This window comes from Lontra canadensis, unplaced genomic scaffold, assembly GCF_010015895.1.
Source record: "Lontra canadensis isolate GAN:19392208 unplaced genomic scaffold, GSC_riverotter_1.0 scaffold63, whole genome shotgun sequence".
Classification (NCBI taxonomy): domain Eukaryota; kingdom Metazoa; phylum Chordata; class Mammalia; order Carnivora; family Mustelidae; genus Lontra; species Lontra canadensis.
This window is the reverse complement of record NW_022631057.1, coordinates 10,149,141-10,162,562: the sequence shown is the minus strand read 5'-3', so window position 1 is coordinate 10,162,562 and position 13,422 is coordinate 10,149,141. Positions and strand designations below refer to the sequence as shown.

Here is a 13,422-nt window from a genome sequence, read left to right as displayed (position 1 = left end):
AGGCACCATGAGAGTCTTTTGGGAGCAGGAATGGTACGATAGCCTCCGAAGTTTGTTATTGGCTTGTTTTCGAAACTGATCTGAGGTAAGAAAAGACTTGACAGAATGAAATCTCCCAAAGTACTTAATAAATATGTGTACACCTAAGACCTCCGGTGAGCTGTTTTACTCCCACATGAGGATTTAAGACAGAGAAAAGATTGCTGAAGCATGTGACCTTTACAAAACCCAAATCAAATCTGGCGGGTTGCGCAGTAATGGGGTTGGGCAGGGGGTATTGGTTCTTTGCTCTTCCTACCTCAGACAGCCCGGGTGGAAGGGGTGAGGGAAGAGGGATCCCAAAGAGAAGGCCGGAGAGCATGGGTTCAGGCCGCCTTACTCTCACAAGTGGAAATTTGGCAGTTCACAAGAGCCTCAAGCCCCATCCCCCCACTCCCATCATTTCTTTCATGGGAATTGGTAGACATGAGTTCACGGACCCCTGCACAGAAGAGCTAGCGTCAACATCAGCAGGGATAAAAATGGAGCTCCCACAAACGTGGTTCCACCTTGTCCCATTAAGGAACACTTTAAAAAGTCTCCTAGTGAGGTCCCCAACTCCGGAGAGGCAGGTGGGAAGGGGATGCTTTGGGCAGTGTTCAGGGAAAGAAGGCACAGGGCTTAATCGTGTAGCAGTCGAGCACATTCTAGAGAGGGCCTTGAGTGGGGCATGTAGGAAAAAGGAAGAGAGGAAGGAGAACCTTTCAGGGTGGGTCTTTTGTTCTTTAAGTCAGCAAAATGTCACTGGAGCCCACTTGGGATGCATATTTTCTAAAGCAGAACATGTAAGAAAGGCTGGGGCCTGTTGAGAGCCTGGACGGGTTAGAGGCCATGACAGAGCAGAATGACAAACCTGAGGGGTGTGTCAAAGCTGGTACTTGGGCACCTAAGCTCAAGGTGTCTGGTTTCTCAGAACCTGTTAGTATGGCCCTCTGGCCTCTCCCAAGGATTCTCAGTACTCATTCCCCCAACAATCTGGTCCTATCCTAGAAGAGCCTTGACAGAAGGCTTTGAAAGTAGTAGCGGTCAACCCAGGGAGGATGGCAGAAGAGTTGGCTTTGATGGTCTGTCTTGTCCTGGACCTGCCTGCTGCTGGTCCTCAGGATCCCAGGCTAGTAAGGAGGCAGGGCCTTTCTCAATCCATTCTTTTGCCACCACTTTAAGAATAGGAGAAAGCTTGGGCTTACAGTCAAAACTATATAATGAGCCTATGCAAGCTTCATGGTCAAGGCTCATCTCCCTAGCACTTAGGAAGGACACACACCTGACAAGACGGCAGTTCAGAAGTGGAAGGTAACCTGGCAACCACAGAAACACATTCTTACCAGCTCTCAATTGCTTCAAGGGGATCCCATTAGCAAAGCAACCTCCCTGCCTCTAGGACTAAGCCAAGGATTCCATTGGGGCCAGAAGGGAGAATGGCCAAAGTTGACCCAATTCAGCCATGTCCACTCCCCTTTCCCTAATCACCACAACTAAAAAAAAAAAAAAAAAAAAAAAAGAAAGAAAGAGTGAAGGTAGGGCACACAGTGGTCACAAAAGACCAAAAGAACCTTAGGCAGGTTTGACTAGAAAGGCAGAAGGAGCTAGAGGGCTTTAGGTGCAAGTTTTGAAGATGGGAAAGTCATTTTAAAAACACTTGCTCTATAGGCTGATTCTATACATTCCATTCCTGCCTCTACACATTTCATTTGGGAACGTTTGTCTCTTGGAACCCTCGACTTAGCTTATAAATGGCACACACAGACTCGTAGGGTAAAATCCCGAAGTCAGGAGATGGCGACATACATATGCATACTGGGGAGAGTCTGGGTTGGGGGAGACGCCGAGAGAATTGTCATCATTTCTTTAAAAATGACAGCAGACACACCCAAGGAGTAGACCCTACCCTTCGCTACATGCCTGGGGTTTGACTGGGTCCTGCTACAAACCCCAACTCAAGTTGAAGTTGAAATCCTTGGAGGTCTGTGCTCCTGCCTCTTCATGGTCAGGTGGGGGTTCACACATACTTGGGAACAGCTGACACGACAGTGAAAAGTCCCATCGTCACCTCACAGATGGGATAGATGAAAAAGGACATGGGGAAAGCGGGGATGGGAGCCAGAGGATGAAGTTCAAACGGACGTCTCCAGGCTGTGCCGAGGGCTGTCGGAGTGGGAGGCGACAATTTGCACTTGACTGCTGTCCACCGCGTTGTTGTTTTTGTTGGCGTATGGCGTGACCTCACCGTCCAACAGGAGCGCCCTAGTCCCGGACGTAGGATTGTCAAGATTTTCCTCCTCGTGCTCATCCAGGAGTGGTGTTCGTGGCACTTCCTCATCTATGGCGAATTCAGGGTGGGTCATGAAGTTGTGGATGGAGTTTTGGTTCTTGGGTTTCTGAATGCTTTCATGGAGAGAACTATGGAACGCTTTGACCACTTTGATCTATACGGGGGTGGGGGGGGAGGAAAAGGGGGATGAGAAAACACGAAGGTGAGAATTGGCTAGGACAACAAAGAACTGGTGGCTTGAGGAGAGAAACAAAACCCCAACTACAAAACACTACGGCTCAGCAACCAAAACCAAACACATGAGAAGAGATTAGGGAACACGAGGAACGTCAACTTTCAAGCATGGGTGTGGCGTAGGGTGAGTAATGGCAAACAGCTGAATATTTCAAAGCTGCATTAAAAAAAAAAAAAAAAGGAAAAAAAAATGTAGAAAACCGAAAGCAAAGTTAGCATTCCCAAACAATCCATTCTTCAAACGAAACAGAAAACAAGGATTCATTAGTTCTTTTGGATGAGGGCAAGGACGTGGGAACCAGGTGCAAAGAGCCGAACTTAAAAGATGATTCAGACACGTGGCTTTCTGTGTCGAGGCCAAACATTTCGTGAACGTGGGATGGAAAAACTGCACACGAGTTATCTGTTTAAAACCCTTAACGAGTCAAACGCATACCAGTCCATACATAAGACGCTTCAGGCGATAAGTGGCTATGGATACCGTGCAGCAAGGCAGACAAAACACTCATCATTTGTGTCAGCAGCATGCAAGAAATTACAGTCTCTGGTTTAATCATTGCTCTTTTGGTCAGGAAACATGCATATATTTCCATCCCACAACCTCTGCCATGTCCCCTTCCCCCCAAGAGAGCAGAACTCTGCCCCTCCCAGCCCTCCCCTGGCAGATGAGGCTAAACCAAGGGTATGAGAAGATGCCTTCCTCCTGACTACGGAGAGAAGAGCTGGCTGTCACGGTTCAAGTGTACGTCCATGCCTCTGGGGCACTGCATGTGTGCCTGGCCTGCAGCTTTCTGCAGCTGTTGCTACATCGGGAAGGGGAGCATGACCTTATGTGGAGCAGGGAAGGGACGGGACCAGGAGAGAAACCACCTGGTCGGAGGCTGTGCTACAGCTTTTCTGAGGAGGTGGATGGAGAATGGAGGAATGATAATACCACGTGGCTTCAGTGGGCAGAGGGTAACGCACGGCCCTGTACGTGTCGAAGTCTCTTTTTACCGCACAAAAAAAGGGAAGGGATTCAGTCAATTGGGGGAAAGGAAAAAAATTAAGAGCAACTGATTGCCGTGGCCAGCCTTTGCCTCATCCACGGGCACCAGCTCCTTTGGCACCCTGCTTTTCTGAATGGTAGGCCTCTCTGAAGTCTGCTTTAGAACCTGGGTTGGCAGAACGGGTCGGGGCCTTAGGCTGGATGCCGAGATGTTGGAAAGAGAGGCCAGGGGGAAGGAAGGTGGCTGGAGGACAGTGTTAGTCATGGGGAGGTGGCTGATCTAGTCTTGTCCAAAAATTCTTCCCTCAGGAAAGAAATGAGGCTGATGCAGGAGAGACGGCTATGGTAGGAGGGGCAAAGGGGGGAATGCTGAATGTTGGCCTGGGGCCCCTCTTCCGTGCCTCTGCTGTTTCAGCAAAGAATATGTCCCTGGAGAAGAGGCAAGAATGTGCAGACAGCAGAGGCAGAGAGAGTCAGGCAATGCTTTCTATCACTGGATAGACTCTCCAAAACCAATACCCAGAGGACTTACTCAAGTTGTGTCTTTGTTGGCTAAGGCTTTCCTTATCTAGCCTCACTCCACGACAGCCTGGCAGACCCACCCAGGATGGAAGTGCCCAGAGCTTAGAAGGCAAGGGATTGGGGGACCTTTGGCGCAGGTCATAATCTCAGGGTCCTGGGATCGAGCCCCTCATCGGGCTCTCTGCTCAGCAGGGAGCCTGCTTCTCTTCCTCTCTCTCTGCCTGCCTCTCTGCCTACTTGTGATCTCTGTCCATCAAATAAATAAACAAAATCTTTAAAAAGAAGGCAAGGGACTCTCTGGCACTCAGTAGAATTGGCTCCATGCCTCAGCCAAGAGGAAGCAAGGGACCTGGGCACACATGTGCCCTGTGGAACAGAAAGTAAGGACCTACGTTTCCATCCTTCTGTGATTGCTGTCGACCATCTGATGGGTGAGTTTTACCTGTCATGTTCTCTTTGCTCCAGACCCGGGTGAGATCAGATGGAGCAGAGGCTCTGTCTGGTCTTCCAGAGGCCCCAAGCTTTCACCAATCTCTGTCAAATCTGAGAGCAAGGCACCTTGGATGAAGTCAGCCCAAACCCAGTGCTTTCTCCCTGGTTAATAGGTGGGTTCAAAGTCATACCAGCCCCTGTAGGAGGGATGACAGAGCCCACACTTTGGACCTGCTCCTGCAATTTCTGAGTTTTTAACAAGTGCTGGAGAAGAAAAGGTACCTTTATCCCACCAGCTGGTTATCTTCAATATCAGTGATTTTCAAACTTCTTGCTTCTATTTTTTTTTTTTTTTGAAGCAACTGAATACTTAATGAAAATAATTGTATGTGAAGTCCAGTAGAAAAAACAGATTCTTAAAAATTGGGGTTAGGGTCAGGGTCTGGAGCCCTGTTTTCTGGCTTTTCCTCTCACCTGTTGGGGTGATCAATAACACTGTTACAGGCAAACAATAAGGGAGATGAAAGTGAATCGGAATGGGTAGATGGAAAAAATAGGGAAAATGTCTTCTTTGGGGGAGCAAGGAACAGTCATCCGGCTAGACTGCAGGGCTTCTAGAATCTAAAGGGAAAGCAGCATCCTGCAAGGGAAGGTCGAAGGAAGAGGAGTCAGGGAGCTGGCGGCCCATCTAGTGGCCTGGTGGTGGAGAGAAGGGTGAGGGGTGGAGGGCTCGGGACTGTCACGATGTTGCTCACCTCCAACATGGCCTCAGAGAACACATAACACATGCTGATGATCACACAGGTACATCCCCATCGATCCACCCCAAGCAAAGGGGGCAACCTGCTTCCCTGAGGCCTGGTGCATGAATGGGGTACGGGGAAGAGGACGTGGCTAGTGGGTGCTGGGAAAGCTGTAGGCACTCTCCACTCAGCCAGCCAGCCTTTCCTCCCCCAGTTATTGTCCCTCCAAGCCTCCGGGAAGTGGCTCTTCTGGGGCCCCTGCCTACAGGAAGAAGTGGCTGACTGAAGGGCAAGTCTTTCTCGGGTCTCAGGAGTCCCAGTGAGGTCGGACTTTGAATCAGGCATGAAGGCTAGAAGCACTCCCCGGAGCCCAGTGAATGGGCAGATGAAGACTCCCTTTCTCCAGCTAGATTCTAGAGTCTTCTGTTCTCTTTTCGGAAACCAGGGGAAGAGAAGGGATTAGAGCTTTCCTAGAGAGGGAAATCTTCAAGATTTATTTATTGAAGTTTAGACAAATAACTGAATTCACTTGGGAGATCTGGAATGGGGGCTGGGGTCCTGAAATGCGTGACTGTTTCTTCTAGGATGTCCAGGTAAGGAGGAGGAGCTGGAGAGAGATCAGGTGTGGCTGTGTCTCCTGACCGAATTTCTGCCTTTGAGGGTCAGTGGCTTACCCTCTACTGGCAATTCCATAAGAGCCCAATGGGCTCTGTCTTCTGCTTAGTGTCTTTCCACCTTCAAATTGCTGGGACGGCTGACACTAGCCCTTCCTCACAGAAAGGCATGATTAAAAAAGAACAGGCACTAGTTAGAAGGACAGGGAAAAGCTAGAAGAAAAAGAGAAGTAAGAGAGGCATACGGAAGAACTAGAGGGAGAAGCTCTTAGATATTTGCAGGGTAAAACTTACTCAGTTCTTTGACTGCTTTTGGGCCTAAAGAAATATGTGTCTATAGAAAACCCACCCCTCATACCTCACACCAAAACACTTTTACATTTGGCCACAAAGACAACAAATAACTTAAGTCTGGTCTCTGGTCAGCCTGTTTAGCTCCCAATCACGAGAACCACGGACAATGCACCTGTTCTTTCTTTAGTGCACCCCCCTTCAGGGGTTTTGGGGGCTTTGGTAGGTTGAAAGTGGGGGAAGAAGAGATAATAAAATCGTCAAATATCTGAAGCTCACAATAGACTTAATATACAGAGACTTCTTCCCCACCAAATAGCATAATAACACTATCAGCAAAGAGCCTTCTCTCCTCTCTGTGTCCCATTTGGGGAAGGTAAAATGACCCAGAATAGGAAGGCATAAGCGTTAGCAAGAATCCCACCATCTACTGATGGGAACTCCAGATCTTAGGTCAAACACTGACAGCATTCCAGCAGATAGGCTGGCTGAGAAAGGGGCTCCTGAAACTTTATGCGCAAAATAAAGCGTGAAGGGCTGGCTATGGGTGAGACAATCGAACTAGAGGAAAAGGGGAGGCAAAAAAACCCAAACCAAAATAAAAGTTGCTCTTCAGAAATTCCTAAAAAGAAAAAAGCTGGAGTGAGGAAAAGTAAGTTATTTGGACCTTTGCGGATACATTTGTCCTGCGCAGATGTGAACACATTGATTCTTAAGCCAGAGCTTGGTTTGACGTCCCTGAAAAATGAAACCTCGGGGACACCCAGCCCTGTGCATGTGAACTGAACACCTTCTCTTCCTCACACTCAGCTACAGCTTCTACGCCAATACTGTCAGCTCACAACAGAGCGGTAGCCCGGAAGGACCGTTATTATCGACCAAGTTCAATGTTGGCTCAGCGATGAGGGATCTCCTGGTAGAAGAACCCATGGGAAGGATAGTTCTTTTCGTACTCTCTTTCAGGAGGTCTGACACTTGCCCCCTTCCCCGCCCCATGAAGAGAGGGCAGGGTTTTCCCTGGCCTAACCCCACCTTTAACCTCAGGAGATCAAGTTCAGACTCAAAGGAGCAGGAGGAGAGGAGAGGAACACCAACATATCCAAACAAAGCAAAACCAACCAACAAACCAACAACTCAAAGTAAAGCCAAACAAACAAACAAACAAAAAACTCAAGGAAGAAACAAACAATGCAGAGGAACGTTCAGAAAACAGGATTATTGTCTTTAAAATGGTTATGGTTTAATAGTTTCTCAACATAATAAAATAAAATATAAGGGCACACAGCCTGGTTTGGGAGTGGGATTTCAGTCCCATCTTTCTTCCCCTAAGTCAGAGATCAAAGGGAAAAACCAAAAGGAAAAGATAACCACGGTTGGTTAAAGTGGATGCCACGTGCTCTCTTGTGGTCATTTTAGCAAATCATGCATCATAATAGACTCTCACTCACTGCCCAGAGTAGGAGATGAGACAGCAGCAGGAACAGAAGTGGTGGGGGGAGATGTGACTGGCGCCACTGTTACATAGGATGAGCTAGGAACATGTCTAACGTCAAGGTGCTGCCCCATGGTCTGTCGCTTTAGGACTCCCTTAAAAGAGGCTCCCGTCTGGAATGTGTTAATTACGTCGATCTGCAAAGAATCAGAGAGTGAGACAGCTTTGCTCCACAGTCCAGAGAGAGGAGGAAAGGGGGAGGGTGGGGGGGGGGGGGGTGGTCCTGGAGGATTAGGGAAGTGGGGTGGAAAGTGCTGGGAAAAGGGGACAGGAGCAGGAGCAGGAGCAGGAGCAAGAGAGAAGTTTCCTTCGTACACAAAGCAATGGTGAGGAGAAGGGTGGGGAGGCGGGGGAACCATTAATCGCGCCACACACTTCATTTAAGGAACAGTTTGCCATGGAGGCCAGATACCCAGCCAGAATCCAGTCTTCTCTTCCCTTGCAGCCTACAAAGTATGTTTTAAGTGTGCAGGGGTCCAGAAGTATCTACAGTTTAAAGGGACTTCTCACCCCGTGACTCCTAACAGAGAGTGACAGCTTATTCATTGTGTTGACCTGTACTCTTAAAAAACAAGGCATGCCATTTAAGATAGAAGGGAAAGTATATATATCAACTGAATTTTGAGCCTCAGGAACCTCTGAACCAATTAAGTTGACTACTGATCTTTGAAGATTTTTCAGGAAAGTAACTCCTGCATTCAAAGAAAAAAGTGAGGCATGTCGTAGACCACATCCAGGTGGTCGGGGCAGAAAGGCACTTAGACCACGACTGCTGGGCTCACCTGCTTCTGGATGTCTGCTCTGAGAGCCCCCTCTCCTTGGGCTGAAATGGACAGGGCCCGAGAAATGAGCTCAGGAACCCAGCAGCCAGGCTCTTTAGTAAGAGTGCCACCAGCACTGGGGTCCTAAAATGTCTGGCAATGTCTGAGAGTAACTCAGTAGCTAGACTGAGGATGAGGGAGCAAGACATGCTGGCTGGCGGTGATCAGTGACAACTGTCTAGCAAGTGGTCTCTAGTTTTCTGTGTCCTACTTCTCAGACACAGGTGATTATGTGCCACTTGATTACCGATGATGGTCTTGGTTTGGGGCCTGGGACAAAACTACTGTCCTGGTCCCTGACCACTAGGTGGCAAGGAACAAATCAAAAGGAATTCCTTCATCCTTTAGGATCTGGTAGAATTGTCATAAAACTGCCCGCAGGCTTAAGACCAAGGGCTGATTCCATTCACCAGAATGCTTCAGTTCCCCAGGTGAGAAGGGGCCAAAGCAGGCGCCTTATGAGGCAGACAGCTGTTCCTATTTATAAAGCTTCCTGAGAAGCCACGAAATGTTTAGGGTTGGTTTCTGGATTCAGACCAAAGTCTGAACTAGACTATCTTCCCTTCATGGCGTTACATAATTTTTAGCTCTGGGGGATGGAGGAGCCTGGTCCTGTGGGAGGGAAAGGGCTGCATGCACATGGGGAGGGGACCGGTACGGGTCCCCCCACCTCCACAGGGGACACAGATCCCAGGGTTACCTTCCCAAAGCTTCTGCTCCCCAGTGCTTCTGGGTCTCCCTAAACTAAAGGGACCAGGAGGGGACCATTGCTGGGCCGCCCCCACCATCGCCCAGGTGTTTCACTGAGAGTGACAGCAAGGATCAAGACCCCGACGGCAGGGGCTCTGTCGGAATCCTGCTGAGGCTGACAAGCTGCTGCTAGGAGAGAGCTCCAGGGGTCTGGGCTCACTGGCTTACGGGGCCAGGTGTGCGCTGCCAGGGCAGGGGCTGGGTGCCCGTGGCATCTTCGAGGGCTGCGTTTGCTTCCTAGGTGTAGGCCTGAATGCCACTCTCGCCTAGCTGCCCCAGGTCCCGCAAGGAAAGGCAGTCTGCCCAACGCCGTAAGGCCATGCATCTGAACCCAGGGTACAGAGTCAAAGGAGGGGGAACTGGGAGTGGAGGGGAAGGAAGAGCCATGAACCTCAGCCCCCCAGGACAGAAGACTGGTGAGGGGCCAAGGAGATGCTGGAACGAGGGAATCCTGGCAAGGAAAAAAAAAAAAATCACATAGGAGGAGAGGAGGCAGGGACCCTGAAGGGAAGAAAAGCAGACAGGTTATTATGAAAGGAGCAGACCTGAAGGAAAGCACCAGGGCTTCGGAGACAGGAGCCAGTGGCCTAGAGGGTGGGGCGGTGTCTGCAGGTCCCGGGGAATTTCCCCTTCTGGGGGGAAGGAACCCGGGAGAGGGGAAAGGAGTCCCAGTGGTTCCCTAACTAGCCCTGCCCTCCCACCTCCATCATGGTCTTGCCTATGGGAGACAAGTTCCCGGTGGGTATGCAGTGGTGAGGTTTCATTTGATCTCTCCTCCCTATGACTGAAGGAGGTGGGCTTGACTAGGGAACTTTCTGCGCCCTCAGCAAGGCTGATTTTAGAGATTAGAACTTGTTTCCGGGATCTCCAGCCAATCAGCAGAGAGGAACAGGCCTGCTCTCTGGAGACGGAAATCTCGACTAATACAATAGAGGCATATAGGGCAAGAACAGGGAAAGTGATAGAATGACCAGGGCCTAGACCAGCCGCCCACCTAGGAGCAGGTGGTTACAGTTGCTGCATGGAAAATGGGAAGAAAAACGTTACTGCAAGGCTCCACAGGCAAGGGGGCCCAAGGGCAGCATCTGTGCCAGTTCAGAATTTTCGAGAAGGGAAAAGGTTTGAGGAAATTATAGCTTCTTCCTTTTGGGGAAGCAAATCTGAATCCTGCAAAAGATACTCAGGCACTGAGAGACTTTTGTCATTTATATACACTGAGCCGTCAGATTCCCCACCAAGGCCTTAAAGTATGAGTGGGGAAGATATGAGAGGGTGAGTTTCTTTGGCAAAGATCCTTCCAGATAACAGCTACGTTACCCTCGCAGCAGCTGGAGGACTTACATGAAGCGTACGCTGGCAATGCTGGTTTAGAGATGCTGCCTAGCTCCTTTCTCCTGAAGGGCGGGGAAGGACGCCGAGCATCTCCCACCCCGAGGTCAGAGGTCAGGTCTGGTGCTTGCAAGAGACCGTACACAGGGAGCTTGCTGGCTCCATGGAGGGTGGCAAAATGGGCTTTAGAACCAAACAGAAGCTGAAGGAAGAGGCTACCAGTTTGTGTTCAGGGCTCTGAGCCCTCTGACTACTCTCCTCTCAGAGGCGCCCAGGCAGCTGGTCCCTGGAGCTAGGGGAGCTCGGGCTGCCCACTAGCGGCGAGCCTTAGGAAGGGAAGAGATGTGAGCCACCAGGAACGGCTGCCCCCCCTCACACCTCCCCACACGGAGGGATGTCTTCTCCCCGGCAAGGACAGGCCACTGTCAGAGTACCTGAGTCTGGATACGGTTCAGGCCCCGGAACCAGAGGATCTGGCCTCGGCGCAGCTCCATCTCCGCGTGGTCAATCTCGTCCAGCCCCTCTGCGTCCTTGGTGATCTCCTCTTTGGTGGTGCCGTGCCCAGCCTCCTTCAGGAACTTCAAGGATTGGGTAGGTATCGTGGAGATGATCTGAGAACAAGTGCAGTGGAGGGGAGATACCAGAATCCAGGTGAGAGGGCGGTCACGCAGCTCACATGGTCAGGCCCTCGCGTAGGTCACTCTTTGCCCCATCAAGCACCGGGGAGGTGGTGGGGTGGAAGGGCAGTGGGAGAGGTGCCAACCCAGCCAGGCAAGCACTCCTCAGGGCCTCCCAATGGCAGGCTCTCAGGAAGGTTTTCTGTATTTGTGGACAGACACATGAAGGAGAACTTACATTCGCGTGTAAGTTTGCCAGCCATCTGCCTGGGTTAGTTATATACTTGGTACTCCTTCCGTCTCAGTTGCTCCTTTCCATTTTTGCCAGGAAAGGGAAGGAACTACAATGCATGGCACATGGTAGGAAGGGACAGAGACCAAGGCCCGAGGGAAGACAAGGCTAGGGATAGGAGAGGGTGGTCACGTTGCTTGTGTATGGACAAGGGGAAGAGAAGTCTTGGAAGGGAAGGATCCTCTTCTAGTTAGCGCATGCAGAGTAAATCCCTGTGTTGTAAAACGAGGGTGAAAAAAACAAAACAAAAAAACCCACCCAGAAAAACGAGGGTGAAAGGATACTAGAGGTTTTCTTGGACTTGGGGTGAGACAGACCAGGGAAGAAGGGACATTTGGGTATCATCAGACATGGGGCAGTAGAGTCTGGGCTCAGGAAGCGTCAATCAGCTCTCCCTGACACACAGATGAGGAAGAGACAGGACTGGGAGGAGAGAAGGACTGCAGGAGTGGCCCAGCATGGAGTCAAGGATTCTGAAAGGAGAAGAATGTCTGCTCTTGGATGACTGGAAGGTGCTGCTGGGACACAGGAGCAGTGCTGGTACCCGGCATCAAGGCCGCGTGGCCACGTGTGAGACTAGACCCAGATGGGAGTTCCAGACAGTCGGTGAAACTACCAAGCTTCACTTAGGTGTAAAAGGGTCCCACTGGTAAAGTAACGCCACCAAATGGGACAGGGAGGAGGGGCTCATGGTAGGAATCAGGACAGCAATTCATCAGGGAGGTATCTGGGACACAGGAAAGAAACAACCAGCAGGTCTATGGGGAAGTGGTCCCAGGAAAGGATCGCTGGGGCCACTTAGAGCAAAGCTGTCACCCAGGTGGCTTGGAGCCTGTCGGTAGAGACTGGATGTCTGCAAAGCAGAGCTTCTCCTGGCTCAGAGCTGGGGATAAGAGGGTGTGCAAAGTGGTATCTGGGAAGGAACAAAATTTGCCAGACCTGATCCTATAGCTAAATTTTACTGTGTCCTTAGATGGTACTAGAAATTGTTCTAAGTCATTTCTGTGTCATAACAGATTGGCTGATTAGCAACGAGGAACAATGATCCTGTTCTCCTAAGCTGAGGAAACTGAGGCACAGAGTGGTTAAGATGCTTGGTCCAAGGGATTCAACTTGTAGAAAGGAGATGTGGGATTCAAAGCCGGGGAGCCAGTCCCAGCGTCCATGCTCTTAACTGGGTGCTATGCTGCTTCTCTAGAACCTTCGTGGGTCTGGATTTATCTCAGGTGAGAGTCAGCCATTCAACCCAGTCAACCCGTTCAGACCGTGGCGAACACGAGAGGCAGGGGAGCCCTAAACGAGGTCAGCCCAGCAGCTCACAGCCAGACTACGGCTTTACTAAAATAGACTTCCGCTCTGTAAACGTCTACTTCTAAGACCCTTAATTTTGTTTTTCTCTTTTTAGCAAAATTCTATTGACTATTTCCACTCCCATCTCAGAGACGCTAAGGGATCTGCCTGCCACTAGGCATGCTTAGAGGAGATCCACAGCCTCCGAAGTGGGGGGCACTGACCGGATCCTGCAAGACGGAAAGACCTGGAAAACTGGGGGGAAGAAACTGATGGCGAGGAGCTGGGAGGCGCTGCCGTCGCATGTCCCATCTCCTCCAGAGGAGAGAGTCTGCCGGCCGCACCCCTGCACTAGGCGAGCCGGCTGCCACTCACCTGGCCCCATAGCAGTTCTCCGATGCCAATGAACAGACACCAAAACCACTGAGACAGGGTGAGCTTCGTGCAGCTGAAAGGTTTACCCCCGAATTCCACAATGAGAATCTAGAACCGAGAAAGGCAGCCCACCATCAGGGAGGTGAGTCACGGGCAGCTAGCCCTCCAGCCGAGACCACCAACACGGCGTCAGCGCCCCGGCCCGTGATCCCTGTGGGCCCAGGCCCAATCTGCTTGTTGGAGGAGGAGAAAGAGGAAATCCAGAGCGGGGAAGAGAAGACAGACACAGTCTTTCTAGAGACTCTGCCGGGGAGACAGAGC

At 50.6% G+C, this 13,422-nt stretch overlaps 1 protein-coding gene across 7 annotated transcripts in view; it reads right to left on the bottom strand.

Moving 5' to 3' along the window:
• Window positions 1–1,521: 1,521 nt before the first annotated feature.
• The window catches only part of ATP2B4 (ATPase plasma membrane Ca2+ transporting 4), a 92,416-nt gene continuing 80,515 nt past the window's right edge, over window positions 1,522–13,422 (bottom strand). For 4 of the 7 annotated variants that reach the window (XM_032878325.1, XM_032878323.1, XM_032878326.1 and 1 more), the window contains 3 exons: window positions 13,102–13,209; window positions 10,962–11,138; window positions 1,522–2,465 (listed from right to left, as the gene is read on the bottom strand). In XM_032878325.1, coding sequence (XP_032734216.1) covers window positions 2,154–2,465; window positions 10,962–11,138; window positions 13,102–13,209 — 597 coding nt within the window. In that variant the 3' untranslated portion in view covers window positions 1,522–2,153. Of the gene's footprint in view, window positions 2,466–7,583; window positions 7,765–10,961; window positions 11,139–13,101; window positions 13,210–13,422 lie in introns of all 7 variants that reach the window. The other 3 variants (XM_032878327.1, XM_032878328.1, XM_032878329.1) reach the window with 2 other exon arrangements.